Source organism: Salvia miltiorrhiza, chromosome 1 (assembly GCF_028751815.1).
Source record: "Salvia miltiorrhiza cultivar Shanhuang (shh) chromosome 1, IMPLAD_Smil_shh, whole genome shotgun sequence".
In the NCBI taxonomy this organism is placed as follows: domain Eukaryota; kingdom Viridiplantae; phylum Streptophyta; class Magnoliopsida; order Lamiales; family Lamiaceae; genus Salvia; species Salvia miltiorrhiza.
This window is the reverse complement of record NC_080387.1, coordinates 37,875,632-37,898,898: the sequence shown is the minus strand read 5'-3', so window position 1 is coordinate 37,898,898 and position 23,267 is coordinate 37,875,632. Positions and strand designations below refer to the sequence as shown.

The window sequence follows — 23,267 nt, the reverse complement described above, 5'->3', positions numbered from 1 at the left end:
CATATCAATAAATTCTTTGAACATAACCAATATAACTGATGAACATATGAATCTATTTAATTTATTTAAAAAACACGCCACTTGTAGGGATTGAACCCCAGACCAACGCGCGTTCATAAAAATTAATTGACAAGTTCATCAAAATGTACTTATATGTTCATTTATCTCAAAATCTCAAAATATATATAAATCTCAATTGAACCAATTCCTATATATATATATATATATATAAAGAGGGATGAGTTATGTGTATGAACCCTTAGCGGTATAAGATTTGGGAATCAATATCGTACATAGATTTTGACTAAATAGATGGCCATGATTGATTTTCACATTATATAATGCATCTTATATATTACAATAATGATGAAATGGAATTTCATTAAAGGAAAACAAAAAATTTAAAACAAACCCTTTAAAACACAAAAATGTTGATTAAGGCCCGAGTCTTATTAAAACATTTCCCATGAAAATCCTGTGAAAAAAACAGCAAAAATAAAAATAAAAATACTCGTAATAAATCAAAGAAAAAAAATTAATGCATCTATTTATGACAATAGTAAATTATATAAATATCAACCATTTAGATTTGGTTCCTATATTCACCGAGGAAAGTTCCTAAGAAATGAACTCAGCACCTTTCGTGACGATCGATTATGTTTAGTTCACTTAATCAACCATTTTTTTAATTAAAAAAATTATATTTATTTTAATAGCTCAAAAAATTTCCCAAACGACCACCGAATCGTGGTTGAGGCAATAGTCATTCAAACACACACACCGAATTGTGCACTAATATACATTTCTTAAAACTCTCATGCACATGCAGTCATGCGCATGAAGTTATAAGAATTAAAAGTATAAACTACCTCAATAATTAATTTTTTTCAATTAATCCAAGCAACTATTTAAATATAGCGGAATGTATGGAATATAGTGGGAACTGGGAAGTAGTCGATGTCCGTACTTGTTCGAGTACATGTATATTTTAATGAAAACGAGGCAGTAGCATTAATAATAATAAAAATTAATAATTCAAGCCAGCATTTAATGATGGAGAAGCAAGCCAGCTAACCTTTGGACTCAGTTTTGTAAAAGGTCAAAAAGCTTACAGATATTGGTATTGTTGGTTAATAAATGTTTGTGTTTCAAACTTCTTTTTCTTTATTTTTTTTATATCTTCGTAAAATATATCCAATCTATTAGTTTTCGTCTATCCTTATAAAATATATATAGTCTATTTTTAATAAATTTTTCACTCACAATAAAATGAGACATTTACTCTACTCACAATATATTCAGTTATTTTATTAAAATTCGTGTTATTTAGAAATGAATACTGTACTTTTTATAAGAAAGGAGGGAGGGAGTAATTTTTTGTAGGGAGAATAGAATAGTAGTTTAAGAGAGAATAGGATGGCAAAGTGCAGTAAAGAAAGCATTGAATCTTGATGTTTGTTAGACTCTCAAGAGGCAACATGTGGCCAAGAAATTACCAAGAAAGTCTCATATCTCTCTCCATAAATATATGGATAAGCTAAGCTAACAAAAAGAGTCGATATTGGCCCCATACCATTTGGCTTGTTGGCTTGGTTCCAAGTATGGGATAAAAGTGACATACTTTTATAATTTTTTCTTATTATATAATATTAACATCATCATATTTGATATGATATATTAAAAGACTCATAATATATAATTTATAATTTAATAGGATGTATTAAAATGAACTATAATCAGTATTTATTATAATTGTAATTTGCATTACGTGTAACACCTCATGTGGTATATACACAATCACATAAATCTACATTTTTTGGAATTTTGATTTATAAAGAATTATGTAGTATTTTATATTAAACAAGATACTAATTAGTCAAAAAAATAAAATAAAATAAAATATTAATGCGTCATAAATATATTATACAAGCTTAATTACCACCCGTACCAAATAAGCATTTAGAATAAATCGGGGTTATGAAAGCGTCATAAATGAACTATCTTAGCTTGTTAGAATGCTGAACACAAAGGGACACCACCGCTCCCCCACCACCAAGTAAAAAAAAAAAGAAGAATGCTGAACACAAAAATATAGTTTGGAGAGCAGATAAAAAAAAAAAAAAAAAATTAGGCAATGAGCTAGTGGGTGCTTAAATTGATTTTTTATTTATTTTTTGGATAAAAAATGAAACATAAAAATATAAAAAACATAAAATTTTGGTTGAGCATGCTGAATCCCCCTCTCTCCCCCAATGAATCTGCCCTAGGATATAGATATGAAATTGATCAATGGACTATGGATTGGTTGGATATAGGGGTGGATCGGTACGGTATACCGAAATTTTTTCGTCATACCGTATACCATACCGTAAATTGCGGTATGAGAATTTCCATACCGTTGCCGTACCGTACTTTTCGGTATACCGAAGATCGGCATACCGAAAATTTCGGTATGAGAATTTTCATACCGTTGTCGTACCGATAGTGCGGTATACCATACCGAAAGTCGGTATACCATACCTTACGGTATTACCGAAATTATTGTTATATCGTTTCATGCCTAAATTGCCAAACCATTAACATATACCGTATATTTGTACATATTGAAATTTCATTAAACAAATACAAATAACTTTCTAACAATTAAACTCCACATCTTCAACAAAGCAAAAAAATAATTTACCACTAATATATATATATATATATGTATATATATAATTGATTCCGACGGCATACGGATTTTTTCGGTATATACTATCGGTATATACCGGTGGTATATACCTAAACAATGGTATATACAGGTTTTTCGGCATATACCGCGGTATCGGTATATATCGGTATACCGCGGTATGAGAAAAATGATACCGTTGCCGTACCGAAAATCTTCGGTACGGTACAATACCGAACCGAAATTTTCGGTATACCGAAATTTCGGTATTTTCGGTATTTTTTCGGTACGGTAAGTGCGGTATACCGATTTTTCGGTATTTTGCTCCACCCCTAGTTGGATATGTATGAAAGTGGATGGTTTTGTGCAGCCCATGAAACACAGAGCCTATCAGTAGAAAGATCGGGTTGTTGGGCTTAAAAGCCCATTGATCCAAAAGATGTCATCGCCGCGCACCTTACACGTTGCAAAGAGACGGATTTACCCCTAGAAAACGTGTGGGATAATCGAGGATACCCTTAGTCTAGGTGTCGTCTATAAATATGAGTTTTCCATTCATTATGATTATATACATGTTCTCATACATTTCAGTCTTTTGAAATTGTAAACTCTCAAATTCTGCTTGTTTCCCTTACTCATTGTTCTCCCATTACTTTTCATGGCTATTCTCATTGCTAATTCTGAGAGTGATCGTCAAATTGGTTATTTCGAGTATATTATTCAAGAACTACATTTCATTTTATTTGTGTGTAATAATTTGAAAATCACATAGGTAGTTTATTAGTTTGATGTTGTTATGGAGACAGCAAATCTTGTGTATGAGCTTTTTGTTGGAACTAAATCTCACAAACCGAAGAAAAAAAAAAGAAAAATTATTACAGAGGCAGACAAATGCACAACGATTTTATATGCAAACTGAAACAAAGAAATGTAAGTATATTCAGTTTGTCACGTCCTTTTGTAGACACCGTCAGAATATCCCATCTCTAAATTTTAATGCCGACAAAAAACCAGAATCTTCATTTTTGAATCTCTGTAATATTTATTCATCCATTTTCTGCTCATTAAATAGCCCATCTAGAGATCTGAATGAAAGAACCTATGGTCAAAAATGAAGGATCTAAACAAATTGCTATGCTATGTATTTGTTTGATCTTATTGAAAATTTGAATTCTCATATGATATTATACACGTATCAAACCCAACCCAACTTCTTACCCCATCACTTGAGAGAGTGTAATCAATTTAAACCGAATACCATGTCTAATTTAATCTTAGTTAATTCGTTTATTATCGAATCAAATTTCTTTAAGCTTTATTACTGAATAGTCTGAATTTCACGAGCTTATTTAACAAGCCTAAACATTATCTCGATATTTAAATTTACATTTAAAATATTATTTATCTTCTTTTAATATACATATTAGAAAAATACGTTTAGTTTTCTTTGCAAAATAGTATAGTAATTATAATATAAACATTGAATAAAAATATTTTAGTAAAACAATGTTTTTTAGAATTTCAATTTCAAATTCAATGTTTTAGGATATCCTGAAAAAAGGTAGAGAACTAATTACGGGAGATGGAGAGAGTATTTACTAAAACTCGCTATTTTCTTTTAACAAATACTCCATTCGTCCCAATTTTTAGTATCCATCTTTTTTTTTGGGCGTTCTCATATTTTGGTATTCATTTATATTTTTTGTAAAAGTAAGTGAGACACTTGTTCCACTTTAATTATTTTAACACTCACGGGACCCTGTTCCACTTTAATTATTTTAGCACTCACATAAAAAATGGGATCCATATTCTAAAAGCCGAGACGGAGGGAGGGAGGGAGTATTATTAAACAATTACATATTAGAAACTTGATATAACGATTATTAATCGTAGCCCAACAAAACTCATTATATTCTTTTAACAAACGCGACATTTCTTGGGGTGTTAGGCTACTGGAGTGATTAAACAAGCGATGGATTTGTTGCCTTTGTTTAATTGAAATAATTAGATTAGATTTTAAGTAAATGTTTCTAAATCAGTTTTTGTTAGTTAATTGGTTTAATTATGTAGTCCAGTTTCGCTTTAAATCACGAAAAAGCTTCGCTTTAAATCCCGAAAAAGCTTTGTTTCAATATTTAAGTCTTCGAGAATTTTATTTTAACTCTTAATAGAGTAACGAATCGAGTACCGTCAGACTCAAACTCAACTCGTTTAGCTTACGAGCTTCACTAAATGAGTTGTCATTGAACTAGTTTGTAGGTAACTCACGAGTAATTTGACTTGTTTAAAGCCCTATTATCGACTATCACACATCAGACAAACTCGAAGAAGAAACTAAGAGGGTGTTTGGCTGAGCTTATAAGCTCCTCAAAACAACTTAAAAGCTCCTTCAAAGTATTTGGCAAAATAAGCTCCTAAACAGATTATAAGCTCTAAAAATAAGCTCCAAGAGCTTATAAGCTCCCCAAAAAATAAGTTATTCTACCCCAACTTATTTTTTTATAATCTCATATGCAACAATCTTTTTACAAATATTTTTCAACTATAATTTATTATTTTCATCATATATCATTCAAGTTTATTTTTCTTCGATTTTCTCTCTCTAGCAAAAAAAATCTCTCTCTAGCTTATAAGCTCAATTATACAAACACTTTGACAACTTATAAACTCTTAAAAATGACATCTTATAAGCTCTTGAAACATCTTATAAGCTCCAAGAGCTTATAAGCTCTTTGAAATAAGCTTAGCCAAACACCCTCTTAATAAGGGTATGTTGCCACACTTAATTTGACTTGTTTAAAGCCCTATTATCGACTATCACACATCAGACAAACTCGAAGAAGAAACTAAGAAGGGTATGTTGCCACACTTTATTCAAATTCTTGATCTATAATCAAAAGTCAAAACAAGAAAATCTCATTCTTGACTTGGGGTAAAAATTATCAGTAAAATGTTAACTTCTTCAGGTAACACAACACAGTAAAACACAATCCATTCTTGACTTTAGAGAAAATACCAACAAAAGCTTGACTCATTCGGGTCAAAAGCAAGCTTCTCTTGACTATCAAGATATGGCTTTTCTACAAAGTTTCAAGAAGAGTCAAAATGCAGAAAAATTGCAGAAAAACACATACAACATACCTAAGTCCAAGCACAAGCGAGTGAGCCGGGCAGCCGACATGACTTTGGAAGCGCGTATTCTTTGCTGCATCCGATGTATATACAGCGAATCAACATGAGTGCGTGTAACTGTGTGTAATGTTCAACTCATATAATTCACACATTGCAAGAAGATATAAGCGATTCTGCACAAGTTTACCAAGTTTGATCAGGAAACGGATGCAAGATCAAGATTTTAATATTTGGAATACGATGATCATCCAAGAACTTGTACGTGTTTCATAAATCAGAAAAACCCAAGTCTCAAAAACCAAGAAAAATTAAGTACCAAGACAGCATATAGCAATAGATTTGGCTGCTTTTTACACTTGAAAGCAATGTACAATATGAAAGCATATATATAGTGTACCTATAGTTTATTTGTAATGGAACGAAAAGAGGCTTTGAGGATGCCAGTATCATACCATTGCTCGAGTCCTCATCCATCGAAGGAGCTCAAGAATCTGATTACGTGCTCATAAACCCTAATCCCGTCTAAGTATACACTATCCTTGAGAAACTGTGGACGAAGAAACATTCTCATCTCGATCAGCATTAGATATACAGTTGCAACGATACATTACCAAAAGTAGGAAACAATAGAATTATACCTCATTATGGTCATGAAGCAATATGGGAGTATTCTTCATTGGAGAGAATCCAAGGGTAGGAATTCCCAACTGTCTCATGAACCTAGCATCCGTAGTTGAAGCTAGGATTTCAGGCCTTGCAAGCTTTCCCCCCGCAGCTGCAATGGCTTGGTTGAACACGGCCCACCATGGATTGGAATCATCCGTTGCTGTCATCAGAGGGCGGCCTTTGAAGTCTCTTAGAGGACCCTTTTCTGTTATCTACAATGCCAGAAGAGTGATCAAGGCAATGTAACTTCCTATTAAGGAAACACGAAAATGATAATCAATGGAATTCTATGTGGAAGGTCAAGATTTAAGCAAGATCATTGGTCTCTGCTAAATTCAATTTAGCTTCTCAAACCATTAATATCCCCACAATTTGACACTCCAATAAGTAAGATCTAAACGCGATGAAGAAGTATTTCAAGCATCCTATATTCGTTTCTTGCAACCAACGAATTTTCCAAATTCTTAATCTTGTTTTGGTACATACGTTTCTTGTGTGCATCAATCACATGTCATCAACACCACTAGAAATATAGAATGGCTCTCTAGAACTATACTATCACCTCAAATAAACTTAGTAAGTTGCCCGAAAAATACAACATATTTATCACTTTCACCAAGAAAATCCAATTATAAACATAACCTCAATCATATATACCAAAACTAAACACATAACAAGAAAACAACAATCTTGAATCAAATGAACAACACACATTCCCAACTCTCAAAAAAATGATTCACCTCATAAGTCATGTTCCTCCAAGCCGGCGCCCACTCCTCAGCGATCCTTCTCCTCAAGAGGTCAGGATCCGCGGTGGGAATCAGCCGGATATCAAAACCGGCCTCTGCCTCAGACGGCTGCAAGTTCATCACAAACCCCTAATCCAATCCAATGCAATACAATCATCAGACATCACAAAATTAGGGCAACAAAAAACAAGCAATCATTCATTCAAAAGCAAAACTCTCACATCATTAGACTGAATCCCAGCATTCAAGAACACAGGATTAACCGAAATAACCTCCGAATTCACAGCCAAACCTGCCTTAACCAACTCAAAGCTATTCTCCCTGAACTTCATCATCATCTCCACACTCTTCATCAAATTCTCCATGGCGCCGCCGTCGTACATCCTCGAGCCGTGGCCGGGTGGGCCCCGCGCCCTGATCACGACGTGCCACGGCGACCTGTCGGCATAGAACACCCTGAACTCTTCCCCAACAGAGGCCTGCCCTTCATCCAGCACAAACCCAACATTCAATTCTTGAAACTCTTCACTCTCAACAAACTTCATCATCCCATCAAATCCGCCGATTTCCTCTTCTGGGACGTAGGAAATGTGCACGGTGCGAAGTGGGGTGTGATCAAGATTCGATTTTTTAAACTCCCGGATTGCTTCCAGGTACTGCATACCGATGCACTTGTCGTCCTGGGCACCGCGAGCGTAGATTCGGCCGTCGGCGGCGCGGTGGGCGGCGAAGGGGGGGTGCAGCCACTTGGAGGGCTCGGCGGGGACGGAATCGAGGTGGGAATTGAGGAGGATTGAAGGAAGCGAAGGGTTTGAGCCGGGCCAGGTGATGAGGAGGAGGGGCTTGTCAGGGGTGGTGAGGTGGAGGGTTCGGCTTTGGAGGGTGGGGATCGTGGCGGCGAAGGCGGCGAGGTACTCGACGGCGCCGGTGTAGTTTGGATTGGGGTGAGCGGTGTTGATTCTTAGGTAGTTTTGGAAGCGGGATATGGGGTCGGATTCTTGGGGGTTGGCGGTGGAGAGAGGTGAGAGAAGGAGGAGGAGGAGGAGGAGTGCTGCAGCGGAGATGAGTGATGACCGGCGGCGCGTGGACATGATTAGAAAGTGCGACGGGAAATATTTTTGGGGATTGATTTTCGATGATTAGATTAAATCAGTGAATCTGTAGAAACTATTTCAGAGTTAGAAATTGTACTTTTTCTGTGTGACAGATTGAATTTGTAAGAGTTGAAACTCTAGTTTTCTTGTTTTAGTATTGTTTCTTAGTCCTTTTTCAGTTGTTCGAATTTGCAGTTGCTATCTTGAACTCACATTAGTTAAACTTCAGCTCTTGACGGGTGGAATTCAGCTTCCGAGATTGTGAGAGGTTGGGAAATATTTTTGGAAATTTTCACCGATATTATATATATAGGGTTGGGTTTTCGTAATTCATGTACTTAGGTAGCTATATTGCACAGGTGCGAGGGACGGGTGCGGGAACGATACGATCTCGCACCGGGTGCGGGAACTATACGATTTAAGTGCGGGGATATGGATTTTTAAAAATTATAGGATGCGATTCGTGAAGAATACGTCTATATATATATATATATATATATATATATATATATATATATATATATATAGGAATTGGTTCAATTGAGAAGCTCAAATGTGTTGAGAAGCAATGTAATAGATGAACATGTTAGTACATTTTGATGAACATGGTAATTAGACACTATATAAATAAATTCTTTGAACATACCAAATACAACTGACGAACATACGAATCTATTTAATTTATTAAAAAATACGTCACCGCCAATGATCGAACCCCAGATCAAACTCGTGTTCATAAAAACTAATTGGCATGTTCATCTATTAAATTGCTTCTCAACTTCTCAACACATTTGAGCTTCTCAATATAACCTAACCCTATATATATATATATATATATATATATATATATAGGGAGAGGTTCAAGAAAGAACCATAAATAAAAAAAGAACGGAGAACCATTTTCAGCCATTCGATCATCAAGATCTATGGTGGATGTATCATCTTGGTGGATGAATGCAGATCCTGGGTTCGAATCCTGAAGGAAGCATTTTTATTTTATTTTTTTGAATGCATTAATTTTAACAGCGAATGCATTAATTTTTACAGTGAATGCATTAGATTTGATGGTTCTCACGTTCTCACAAATAATGTAGTTCTCTCTAGAACCAAACCCTATATATATATTATATGACCATTCAAAGAACTAAATCACAATATAATTCAAAGTTCAAAGATCCAATTAAATCAAACAAAAATTCAATAATCAAAGAAAAAGAAAATAGCAATTAACTGAATTGGCCCAACAGTTAATTAAGTGAAATTCGGCCCAGTAGCTATGGCCCAACACCCAAACCTAATTCCCCCCCCTCGCTTTTCAACACACGCAGTCACGCACATCTCCTCCCTCCTCTCAAATCTCTCTCTCTCGGCTCTCCATCCCTCGACACGCACCAAGCTAGCGCGGCGCCGCCGTTTTTCCAACAGCAGCACCCCCACAACTCCCATCTTTGTCTCTCCGACTCGACCAACTTGCTACCGCCGTTATTAGCGGCCTCAGATCGGAGCGGCTCTTCTTCGACTGAGCAACGGCAGGAGGTCGCGGCCTCTACCGCCGCCGCCCTCTGAAATCCGACAACCGCAGCGGCTAGCGAAGCCAACCGCCAACCTCGCGAATCCAATTTTTTTTTTAAGATTTGCCACATGGCGATCCAGTGCGAATCCCACCCGAATCGCGCCCGCACTTGCCTCCTGCACGTATCGGATACTACATTGTGTTATTTTTACGTGAATCCGTGCATCACAGTTAGGTAGTGATCTAGGACCAAATCTTGACCACATATTTTGAACATGTGGTGCATCAATATTATGACACGTGACAAGGAGCTTAGAGCATTGGTAACGCCCTACTCGATCCACCCTACTCGAGTAAGGGTGAGATCGAGAGATCGAGTACGACGATGCAGCGTCGCCTTACTCGAGGCTTACTCGATTGATCGAGTAGCACTCGATCTCGTTTGAGTTAGGCGCGTGTTTACACGCGCTGGAATTAAAAAAAATCAAAGTTTAAAACTAACGGCTAGTAGCCGATTTTGGAATTACTTTTCTTTTCTTTTTTTGTTGCCAACGGCTATATTTTAGCCGTTTGATTTTTTTTTTCCTATCTATAAATACCCCAAAACTCTTTCTTCATTCACACAGTAACAATTCTTCTCTTTCACTCTTCCAATATTTCTCTTTCAATATTTCCTTCTTTTTTCTTCAAAAAATGGAGGAACCCCATCACGATTCTTCGTTTGATTCATCCGACGGTGTAGCTCACGCGATCATGGAGAAGATAGAGTTGCAGAAACAATTGCTTGCTCAAATCTACACCCAACCGGCGCCAGAGCCGAGACGTGTTAATCGTCCCCGGTCTTACGTCCACCGTGATCGTGAGGATGCCCATCTACGTCTTATGCAAGTCTACTTCAACGATAATTCGACGTACGGACCTATATTTTTCCAACGCCGTTTTCGAATGCAGAAGGAGTTGTTCTTGCGCATCGTCGAGGCTGTTCAAGGTGAAGATACTTACTTCCAGATGACCACTGATGCAATAAGTCGGGACTCTCTCTCCCCCTTTGCAGAAATGCACGGCGCCTATCCACCAATTAGCCACCGGCGTCAGTGCGGATACTTTTGACGAGTATCTCAAAGTCGCCGACTCGGTCGGGCGTGTATGCCTCAAGAAGTTCTGCAAGGCTGTCATCCGGGCTTTCGGAGCCCATTATCTGCACCGTCTAACGCCGGAGGACATCACATGCCTTACTCAGATGCACGAGGCACGACACGAATTTTCCGGGATGCTAGGGAGTCTTGATTGTATGCATTGGGGGTGGAAGAGTTGCCCAAAGGCGCGGCACGACTTCTTCGGTGTCGTTGGTTCGAACAACGACATCAACATTTTCAACCGGTCGCCTCTCTTCGCCGATGTGTTGGATGGAACGGCGGAACCCCTTGCTCTTTCAGGCGAACCATCGCTACTACCAGATGAGCTACTACTTGTGCGACGGTATATATCCGAAGTGGTGTTGCTTCATCAAGAGTCCACCGATGGCGACCAATTCGAAGGAGGCGAGGTTCAAGAAGATGTAAAAATCGGCACGGAAGGATGTCGAACGTGCCTTTGGAGTCCTTCAAGTTCAGTGGGGAATCATTCGAAGTCCGGCGTGTAATTGGTACGTGGAGCACTGCAAGGACATCATGTTCTGTTGCATCATTCTCCACAACATGATTGTGGAGCACGAAGGTGAAGGAGCAACTAATTGGAGAGATGATGACCCAAGACACAGAGCGTCTAGCAGTGACTCGACGGAGAGTGCTCGAACAACTCCGATTTCCTTCGAGGAATATGTGCAAAGAGATGATATTCTCCTAGATAGGCAGATGCACGCCGCGCTCCAACGTGATTTGATCGAGCATGTTTGGGCACGTTTCGGACCTCTAGAGCATGAATATTTATTTTTAGGATTTGTTTTTATTTTATTAAGTTTTATGTAATTTTTAGGATTTCAAAATTAATGCAATTTAAATTTGAAGTAAATTGTGTGATTTAAATTTATGCAATTAAATTTAAATGAAAAATAGAATAATTAAAACTAAAAAAATCAAGTAGGCTATCAAGTAACCTCAATGTAGCCTCCTTACTCAATGTGGTCCCCTCTTATCAAGTAAGCTATCAAATAGGCACCAATGCGGATGCTTAGGCAAAATCTGCACAGGGATAAAATCGAATATTACAAAAAAAAATATTAGATTATTTCAAAACAGACATATTTTACATGCATATAATTTCACACAAAAATGCATATAATTTCACATAAAAATGCATAATTTTGAAAAGAAAAATGCATTTCATTTTTTCAAATTTGATATTTTCACCGCCCCATCCCACCCCACACCACCCACCACCCCCTTCCCCCAATCCCCACCCCCACCACCACCGCCCAAAAGCATACATGTTTTACATACATATAATTTCACACGAAAATTCACAAAATTTCACATAAAAATACATTAAATTTTTCAAAAAAATGCATTTCATTTTTATAAATCTAAGGGCTCCGACGAGTAGTCGGGCCGGACATTAGAGGTGGCGGCAATATTTGAGATCTTGGTTGTTCGATCTGTAATTCAGGGGATATGAGAGAGAGCGACTCATGGAGAATCAGAGGTGGTGGTGGTGTTGGTAAGTCGCGGCGGCGATGGTAGTTGATGGTTGCTGATGCCCGACCGAAGGAGAAGGGAGCGGTGGCGATTCTCGTTGCTCGCCGTTGGAATAGAGAGGGGGATGAGGTTTTTGATGGTGAGAATCGTGGCGGCGGCGACGGTCTTGATGGCCACTGCGGTTCAGCGAGGGGGAAGAAATGAGGTGCGATGGTGGCGACAGGGAGAGAGACAAGGAGATTTGATGCTTCAAAATCTGTGAATGAGAGTAAATTTTGACTGATCCATTTTTTATCCTATTGGATAGTTACTTTAATGCCCTTTTGCAATTAAAAATAATGGTGCGAGTTTTTTCTAAATTAATTTTAGATTTGAAAACTCAATTAATTATAGTTGGGTAGGGTTCAATAGAAAAACACCCTAAGTATAAAGATTAGAGAACAAATCTACACCCTTAAAATGACGAAATCCAATGGTTCCGATAAATTCAGCATCTTCAATAATACTCTCTCCGTCCTACTTATTTTGGCACACTTTCCTTTTTAGTTTGTCCCATTTATAATGACACTTTCTAAAAATAGTATACTGTCTCTATCATCTCTACACACATAAAATAAGTGATCTCTACCTTTTTTTATCCTTATCGGGCTTTTGGCTTTCTGAGCCAACACTATAGCCATTTCATTCCTATTCATTGTTATGATGTTCAATATTCAAATAGCACTGTTACCTGGTGAAGGGAACCGAAGGGAAGAGATGACATTTTTTACACTCTTACTTTATTCTTCATCTTCGTGCCAAAGTAAATGTGTCAAGATAAGTGGAGCAGAGGGAGTAAAAAATTTACTAAAATTTGGTAATGCTTTTTATATTCACGGAAGGGTAAAATGTAAGTTTCTTAAGGGGGAAAACCGCATCCTTCAAAATCACTCCCCATTAACCATGTTGCAATTGGAAATGACGCTGAAGAGGTAGGGTTTTACTTTCATTTATCATTTCTTTTGAACATTCAACAATTTTTCTTTTTTGGAAATTCTCTCAAATCTTGGTGATTGCTTCGTTCTTTCACATAGCTTCAGCGACTGCAGTATTCGGCGTTGGTTGTTTTTCAGAGAAACGCTGACAATCACAATATTTCAAATAATTGAACAAATAAGAATTGTGCCTTTTCGGTTTCTCTAGTCTAAAGTATTTTATTTATGAGAGTAAATTTTTTATTTCTTTATATTCTGTTGCTACATTATTGCATCAGTGGTTGAATTGGCTTCCTAGCTTTGTTTGCATTCATTTTCTTTATTATTATTTTTTTTCATCTTTTCTTTTTTCTTCTGGAATTAAATTTGCTTGTATGCTTGGATATTGCTAGTTTTGTGGGCGGAAAAGTAAAAAATCACACATAAAATATTCAATATTTTGTGTTTTGTTCGTTAAAAAATTATTTATTCGCTATGTGTTTGTACATATTGTTCAAATGTTTGGGTATGATATTTGGACATTTATTATTTACTGTTTTATTCATTAAAAAAATTTGGTTATTCATTATGCGTTGTTATGTTGTTCATATATGTTTTTACAAGGTGTCGATGGTGGCCGATCGTCGTCTTATGTGAAGAATGAAAGCAAATTAGCAAGAACAGGGGGTGTAACAACTAATGAAGGCATATGAACTTAAAAAATTGTAACATAGTAGGCCAAATTTTTACTTCATTAAAATTAAGTAGGTATTCATGTTCAAAAAATAGTGTTTGTAATTAATTAAATTGCGATTTTATTAAGAAAAAGAAAAAAAGAAAAACCTAAAACAACCCTTGAAAGCACAAGAAAAGCAGACTAAGGGTCGAGCCTCATTAAAACCTTTCCATGGAAAACCCAAAGGGAAAAACCATGAAAAGGAAAAAGAGTACCCGTCTACTGGAAAATAAAAACGAAAAAGGAGAGAGCGGAAGGGAAAGTTTCTGGAACTCCGGCCTAACCATCGTCCCCAAACAATCCCGGCTCTCTCCCCAACAAAGAAACGGAAACAAGAGCAAAAAGGCCGGTGAAACGCCGTCGCCAAAATGCCCAAAAACAAAGACCTAGTGACACGGCTGGTTAGACGCCGTCGCCGTAGTCACCAACACAAGCCAAAGAAGAGAGCTACACGGCCGGTGAGACGCCGTCGCCAATAGCTCCCAACAAGAAAAGAACAGTCCACCAACAGGGATCACACGGCCGGTTATACGCCGTCGCCGATAGATCCCATCGAGCGGACCCAAAAGCCTAAAAGTTTCAGCCGGTGAGACGCCGTCGCCAAAAACTAACAAAAGAAGAGAAACCATACTAGAAAAAGAACCGAGCTCGCCAAGGCAGAGCCGACGAAGAAGGGCAGCGGCACAGGCACAGCCAGCCCTTCCACCAAACGCCACTCCTGTAGAACCATCTCCACTCGACCAATGCAGACCAGCGAGCCAAGAGCAGGCTCCAGGTACTCGACGAAAAAAGAATGCAGACCAGCGAGCCAAAAGTGCGACGAAGGACACTCCAACCGAACCCAGAACAGGCTCCAGGTGCTCGACGAAAGGTCCCAACGACGCTGAACACCCAACCATCGAAGTCGAACAAAAACGCAGCCAAAAAACTAAACTCCACGCAACACCTCGGCATTCCCGAACTCCACAACCGGCGGGCTCCAGCAAAACCAGAAACCATCTCAACCGAAGACAACAACCTCCTGAGACTATCCGAATGTTCAAGAAGAGCAGCCGACAGCAGCGCGAGGCAGATCTTCCAACTCCGAGCAGAACAAGCAGGCAGATCGCACCCCAACCAGCAAGACAACCAGAGCGACAACATACCATTCGAACAATCATCTCGACCGGATGTGGCTATGAGTGGCCATATCCAGATTTACCGCAACCTGAATTTCCTCAATGGCGTGGGGCCACCATCCTTCCTCTCTCGCATAGTTTGCCATAATGTCAGCAGGTTTATTTCTTTCTCTATAGATATGAGACACTTGAAGTTCAAAACTAGAAAGAATGCTCAAAACTTTGTTCCAAGAAGCCACGAACCGCCAAGGAACCGCCGTAGAACGCTCAGAAAGCAAATGAACGATATACGTTGAGTCCGACTCTACCCAAAGATAATGCCAGCCCCGGTCATGAGCTATCAAAATGGCTTTAATGACAGCAAGGAGTTCAGCTTCAAAAGCAAACCCCACCCCCCCTTGTAATGAAAACAGCCGCGGACCCAGCTGAAGTTGTCCCGGAAGACACCACCCGCAGCAATGTTTCCAGGGGAGCCCATCGCCGATCCATCAGTGTTAACCTTGATCCAAGGGGTAGCCGGGGGCAACCAATGCACCGTTATAAACTCCATCGGAGGTGCAGCGCGCGAACCGACCCCAATAGCTCGAAGGATCGAATATTCCTTCCAAGAATTATTCATATGCCCGAGCTTAAAGTTATTCTCCATTTCTTTGTAAGACACCTTTACCAGACGAATGATTTGTCGATGATCAAATTTTGCATTATCAAAGATGCAAGAATTCCTGAGAGACCAGATAGCCCATAACATACCGATGATACCCGCTCTACAATAGCAGTCCAACTGAGAACTCAGTTTATGGCTCCAAGCACGAACAAGGAAACTATGAATATCTGGAGCCACAATAGCATCGGTGAATTGAAACCAAGTTAAAAACTCAAGCCAAATAGTACGAACTTAGCTGCAAGACCACAAGATGTGATCAAAGGTCTCCTCCGCAGCGAAACAAAAGACACAATGATTGGGCATAATCATTCTGTGTCTGATCAGACGATCATAAGTCGGCAGACGTCCATGAAGGACTCTCCAACAGATTAAAGAACGACGCACCGGAATATAAGGTTTCCAAATCCAAGAGCCCCAGCTTACTTTAGGAAACCTATGGCAATTATTAGAAAAAGCGAGAGCAGCAGTGACAGCGCCATGCAGAGAAGGTTTCCAAAAGCGAGTGTCCTTATGATTGCCGAGAGGGATAACCAAGATGTCGGCAACAATTTCCGGATAATTATTAATAAACTCTTGAGTAAAATGCCAAATACCATCATAAAAATAGTCACTCACCGAATGGCCGAGAAGATTCGCAAAAAAATGAGGAACACGACATTTTTCAATGATCTTATAACCTAACCAATCGTCGCACCAGAAGTTCGTGGAAGTCCCATCACCAACATAGCAATAAGAATTATCCACCAGAGCACTAACCTCATCTCTTAGACCCAAAAATATCGAGAATGAAGCATCTGGAATCCGAAACCCTTGCCACATATAACCTTCCAAGCCATCTTCATCAGAAAACATTTATTCATAATAGAGAACGAACGAACACCCAAACCCCCTTCCTCCTTAAGAGCGCAGACTCGGCTCCACGCGATCGAGCAAGACGGAGATTTCATGATATCCCCAGTCCAAATAAAATTTCGACACTTCTCATCAAGCTCATGTATCAAGGATCTCGGCCATTTATAAACCAACATAGAATGAGTCATAGAGCTCTGAATAACAGATTTGACCAAGCAAAGATGGCCAGCCATGGAAAGAAGGCGGCCTCTCCATCTAAAGTGTTTGTAAGAATGAGTCACAGAGCTCTGAATAACAGATTTGACCTAAGCTTCGGAGCAGTGTTTGGAAAAAATAGTGTTTGTAAAAAAAGTGAGTCGTACAATAACCTCTAAAATTATTATTGTCAGATCGCATTTGACATGTTTTATTGTCCTTTTGCGGCAAATAATTTTTCTTATTCATTCAGTATAACATTATATTCATGAATAACACTACTTCATTCACTAAATCATTTTCCTTATTCACAATTTATGATTATTAAATACATTATTCAGCAAACTAATTTTCATATTCACAAAATTATGATTCTTTAGCTTAGCTTAGATCTGTATATATAGATACATCTTCACATTTTTGTATTCAGTTAGCATTTTATGAAATGAAATCAGAAAATATCTTCTTTCAAGTTCAGCTCGCTTTTTATCTCTAACATGTAAAATAAACAATAAAGCTAACTAGACAACAGTTGTCTAGATAACATCCGGTTTTGGAAATTAAAATTGATTGAACTATGTTATTGAATTGGATCGGTTTTTTTTTTTTTTTTTTTTTTGTACAGTTACAATTATGTCCCTAATCTAATTCCCGCCATAATTTTCTTTAAATTTTAAATTTCAAAATTAAAATTTTGAGTTTCCTTAATTAGAATTTATTTATTTTCAAAATAAAAATGATTGATTTGCTTCCATTCTTATACCTAATTTTCACCAATTTACGGACTCTTACTAAAATTTTGAATTTCAAAATTCAAATTTTGAGTTTCCTTAATTAATTTTTGGATTCATTTCTTTCCAATATCGAAATAATTGATTTTCCATTCTTACTTCCAATATCAAAATAATTGATTTTTCATTCTTATACCTAATTTCCACAAAATTAGAATTTTTTTATTAAAATTTTGAATTTCAAAATTCAAATTCGAAAATTAGATATTTTCGGATTGATATCTTTCCTAAAGTGAAATAATTATTTGTTTCCATATCATACTAAATAAAATCATACATGTAAAGAAAATCGACGAAGAAATTGCGATGAACACAAAAAATTTACGTGGTTCGGGACCAAGAAAGGGAGCTTCTATTATTGATTCGCGAACTGAGAATTTTACAAGGTGTTACAAGTGTTGACTGGTGTTACTACATTAGACATCCAATTGCTCATTATATAGCAAGCTTTGAAAATAACGAGCTGTAAACAACCATCAAAGAAACCGTTATGCAAAACAGTTATGACTTTTAGCTCTGCAAAGGAAACTTTGACTCTGTCTCTGGAGTGTTGACTCTGCCTTGGCAACTCTGACTCTGATATACCTCGGCTCTGACTCTGGCAGCAACGCGATCTCTCTGCTCTGCCAGCAGCGCGATCTCTCTGCTCTGGCAGCGGCGCGGTCTCTCTGCTCTGGCAACCTCACCAGAGTAAACATTACAACACCAGAGTATACAAACTAGATTATAAGCTTACGAAATCATAAACAACAAATCTCCACCTGATTTCTAAGCTAATAATCGACAACAATAACAAAAAAACTCCAGTTCTTCCTCCGAAACATTTAAATCTGTATCAAACTTCAAATCAGTAGATTTACCAACTCAAGACAATGCTCAAACTTAGCAGTAGGCAAAGCCTTAGTCAGTGCATCAGCTGCATTATCCTCTGTCCCAATTTTCTCCATCTTCACCAATCCTTGATCAACTATATCTCTTATAAAATGCCTTCTGACATCTATGTGCTTAGATCTCTCATGAAAAGTTTGATGTTTCATAAGATACAAAGCACTCTGACTGTCACACTTCAAAATTACAGAACTTTCCTCAATACCAAAATCGTGCACTAATCCTTTGAGCCACACAGCTTCCTTGACAGCTTTGGTTGCAGCCATGTACTCTGCTTCAGTGGTTGATAATGCAACTACAGATTGTAGTGAAGATTTCCAACTAACAGCTGATCCAAAGAGTGTGAAAATGTAACCTGACTGAGATCTCCTGTTGTCTGTGTTAGCAGCATAGTCAGAGTCAGTGTATCCCATCAAGAAAGGCTTGCTGATGTCTTCCTTCATCTGGAACAAAATAGCTCTGTCTGCACTGCCCTTTAGATACCTCAACACCTTCTTGAGAGCTTCCCAATGCTCTCTACCAGGATCCACCATATACCTGCTCATAACACTTATAGCTTGTGCAATGTCTGGCCTAGTGCAGACCATTGTGTACATCAAGCTTCCTACTAAATTTGAGTAAGGTATATTTATCATTTGGTGTCTCTCTGCATCATTCTTTGGTTTTTGTTTATCTGAGAGTTGAAGATTAACAGCTAGAGGCACTGTAACAGTCTTTGATTCATGCATATTGAATTTCCTTAACATCTTCAATATGTAATCCTTTTGACATAACCATAGTTTTCCAGCCTTCCTATCTCTCACGATATCTATCCCAAGAATCCTTTTAGCTGCACCAAGATCTTTCATTTCAAACTCTTGATTCAAACCATCTTTGATTACCTTGATTTCAGCCTTATCTTTGCTAGCTATTAACATGTCATCTACATATAGCAGCAAATATGCAACAGTAACTTCATTCCTTTTCTTCAAATAAACGCAGCTATCATATGCAGATTTTGTGAATTCCATCAACTCCATATGCTCATCAAACCTTTTGTACCATTGCCTTGAACTCTGTTTGAGACCATATAAGCTTTTCTGAAGTAAACACACCTTGTTGCTTGTCTCTGGAAGTACAAACCCCTCAGGCTGGACCATATGTATCTTCTCCTCTAACTCTCCATGTAGAAATGCAGTTTTAACATCCATCTGCTCAAGCTCCATGATAACACTCATGTTTCCATGGTTTTAGTGTTCATATGATGTCAATTTGATAGGAAATTGAGTGTTGGATGATTGTTTTGTGCTTAATTTGCTTTATCTTTTGAAACATGATTCTTACTCGAACTTTGAAGGAAATTTCAGGTTTATTGAGTTCGAATTTGGAAAACTGTGCTGAAATACAAGTTGTAGATCGTCTCGATAGGAGTTCGTGAGCGCAAACGGATCGCAAATCCGAGTTTGGACGAAAAAGTTATGGCCGAAACGAAAACATCGCGCGCAGCAGTCAGAACCCGGCGGTCAAACACTGTTGACCACCGCCCGAAGAAGGATTTACGGCGACCGGACCGGCGACCGCCGCCTGGGTCGCCGGACCTTCTGGAACGTTGGAAAAGATGCGGCGATCGCCGTGTGATGAAGATTTTTTGTGCTTGAGCCAATGACCGCCGGATGGGTTGCCGGGCAGGTCGCCGGCTACCCGGATTTTTCAGTTTTGCGCGTTTTTGGAGTTCTTCTGGGTTTCAAACTCTGTATTTTACCCTGACACTATAAATAGGTCTTCTTTTGATCTATCTAGGGTTCCCAGCTTTAGTTTTTCAATTTCCAACTTTTATTTTTCAATTTCATAGCTTTAGATTATTATTGCTTTCCAGTTTTTACAGCTTGGATTTGATTTCCACAAGATTGAAGATTCAAGCCGCTACAATTGTTTTATTCAGAGTTTTATTTAATTCAGTTCTTTCAATTGAGTTCTCATTAATTATGTTTTTGCTTTCTTTTATTATGTTTGGCTAGTTCTTTTATCTGAACCTAGGGTTTGTACATAACTATTTAATTATGTGTGTATGATTTATTGATATCAATTTGCCTTCCAACTTGTGATTCATGATTCCTGGTGCTTAATTTCTTGTGAATTATTTGGCCAATAATTTACATGTCTAGCTGTTCAGTTTGAGTCTTGAATGCGATAATTGTTCAGCCGATTCAGGAATGCATGTTATAGTAGTAGCCTTGACACTTGAATGGGATAGGTGAAACTGTAGGGAGCTATTCTTTGTGTACGCTTGGCAGTTAATTTATTCCTTGGAGTCTTGAATGTGAAGGGGGGTAAATTAATCTACTTTCATAGGTGTTCGTTAGAGAAGCTTGTGAATAGTTCTGTGATCTTTCATCAGGGTTGGATTACAATTGGTAATTGAATCAATAGGTTGAATGCATGTGTTTGATTAACGATAGTACATCCCTAGGGTCAGAGTTTTCTTTATATTTGAGTTAGTTATCAATTTTTATATGCTCTTTAATTTTTATTTGGTTAATTTTAGTTCGTGATTCACCTTCGTTTTTATTTTACCTGTCTACTGTTAGAGTCTATTTAGGAAATAGATAGAGTAATTTCGGTGTGTCAGTCCCTGTGGATACGATACTCGGTTACTGATTATTTGCTACAATTGCACCGTGTTAGTTGCGGTATTTGTTGCTAAGAAATTAGTGATCACTCCATATCAAACTGAGCAACAACTGACAGCATAACTCTAATGGAAGTATGCTTAACCACAGGTGAGAAAACTTCATTGTAGTCAATTCCCTCCTTTTGAGTGAAACCTCTTGCCACCAATCTTGCTTTGTACCTGGTCTGCTCATTTCCAATGACCTCAATCTTCTTCTTAAAGATCCATTTGCAGCTTACTAACTTCTTGTTCAGTGGCTTTGACACTAGTATCCAGGTGCCATTCCTTTCAAGAGAGTTCATCTCCTCCTTCATGGCTAAGAGCCATTGTTCTCTCTCTGGTCCCTTCATAGCTTCTGCGTATGACTTGGGCTCCTGATACTCCAGTTCCTCTGCTATGCTCAGAGCAAAGTATACCATCTCAGCTTGGTTATATCTCTGAGGTGGTTTGAGCTGCCTCCTTGCTCGATCCCTTGCTAGTTGATGTGAGCTTAGATTGTCAGAGCTGCTCCCAACATCTTCATAATCTACAGCTTGTTGAGAGACTTCAGTTGCTCCACCTGATTCATTATCAGCAGGGTTCCTATCAAGCAATTCATCCAACAGAATTTTACCATCTGTATTTTCCTTATCTGGATCAGACCCTGCTTTATAAGGCATGAGTGTTTCATCAAAAACTACATCTCTGCTGATGTATACTCTTCCCATTCCTGGTTCGGTGCACCACAACTTGTACCCCTTCACACCATTGGGGTAGCCCAGCATCACACATTTTAAGGCCCTTGGTTCAAGCTTCTCTTGTCTGACATGTATGTATGCTCTGCACCCAAAAGTCTTCAAATGTGAATAGTTGGATGTAGAACCATACCAGAGCTCATCTGGAATTCTGAATTCAATAGCGGATGAAGGAGATTTGTTGATCAAATAGGCTGCAGTGACAGCAGCCTCTGCCCAGAATTTCTTTGGCAGCCCTGAGTCAAACAACATACACCTTATCCTTTCCAGAATGGTCCTATTCATCCTCTCAACAACCCCATTCTGTTGTGGAGTTCCTGGGACTGTCTTGTGTCTCTGGATTCCCCTTCCAGAGCAGAAATCATTGAACTCCTTGGACACAAATTCCAAACCATTATCAGTCCTCAAGCACTTCACCTTGGTTGCCTTTTCAGTCTCCACCTCATTACACCACACTTTGAATTTCTCTAGTGCCTCAGTTTTATCCTTCAAGATGAAAATCCACAACTTCCTAGAGTAATCATCCATTATAGACATGTAATATCTCCCTTTTCCAAGACTTTCAGTTTGTGTTGGTCCCCACAAATCAGAGTAAACATAATCCAGATGAGCTTTAGATGTATGTTTACCTGTATCAAATGGGAGTCTCTTGCTTTTGCTTAAGATGCACTGCTCACACATGTCCACCTTGAATGGAATAGGGTTGCTGATCTTGTTCTGTTTCAGCAACTGATTGAGCCCTTTCTCTCCAACATGAGCCAATCTTTTATGCCACAAGATTGATTCATCTTTCTTCATGGAGTCGGACTGCCCTGTGATGGCTGTTGCTTCAAGGTAATATAAACCATTCCTCCTCATCCCCTTCAAAATGACCTTGTTGTCTTTGGTGACAACAACTCCACCCTTTACAGATCTCCATTCATACCCCTTCGTTTCAAGAGATCCAAGGGATATCAGATTCCTTTTCAGACTAGGGATGTACCTCACCTCCATCAAAGTCCTGATGGTGCCATCATGCAGTCTGAACTTTATACTCCCATTTCCTTTGATTTCACAGGTCTGGTTATTTCCAAGAACCACTGTTCCTTCCGATTGAAATTGCAAATCAGTAAACCAACTTTTAACTGGACACATGTGGAAGGAGCATCCTGAATCCAGTATCCATTGGTCATCCAAATCACCTTGCATCACATTCAAAGCCTCTGCAGTGTCACACTGCTCTTGCTCCTTG

The 23,267-nt window shown here is 38.3% G+C and overlaps 1 protein-coding gene across 7 annotated transcripts; it reads right to left on the bottom strand.

The window, feature by feature from the left end:
* Nucleotides 1-290: 290 nt before the first annotated feature.
* LOC131024158 (uncharacterized) lies at nucleotides 291-8,603 on the bottom strand. 7 transcript variants are annotated; one of them, XR_009101687.1, is made up of 6 exons: nucleotides 7,437-8,582; nucleotides 7,207-7,344; nucleotides 6,439-6,678; nucleotides 6,198-6,347; nucleotides 5,810-5,873; nucleotides 291-475 (listed from the first exon to the last, which is right to left on the bottom strand). XR_009101687.1 is itself a non-coding variant. In XM_057953671.1 (5 exons), the coding sequence occupies exons 1-4, from the start codon at nucleotides 8,304-8,306 to the stop codon at nucleotides 6,267-6,269; spliced, it is 1,329 nt and encodes a 442-aa protein (XP_057809654.1). In that variant the 5' UTR covers nucleotides 8,307-8,603; the 3' UTR covers nucleotides 5,538-5,973; nucleotides 6,253-6,266. The 7 variants fall into 7 exon arrangements, 2 of the variants coding, with proteins under 2 accessions (XP_057809654.1, XP_057809659.1); XR_009101674.1 differs by having other exon boundaries at nucleotides 5,810-5,973; nucleotides 6,253-6,347; XR_009101688.1 differs by having other exon boundaries at nucleotides 6,253-6,347.
* Between the last annotated feature and the right edge of the window lie 14,664 nt (nucleotides 8,604-23,267).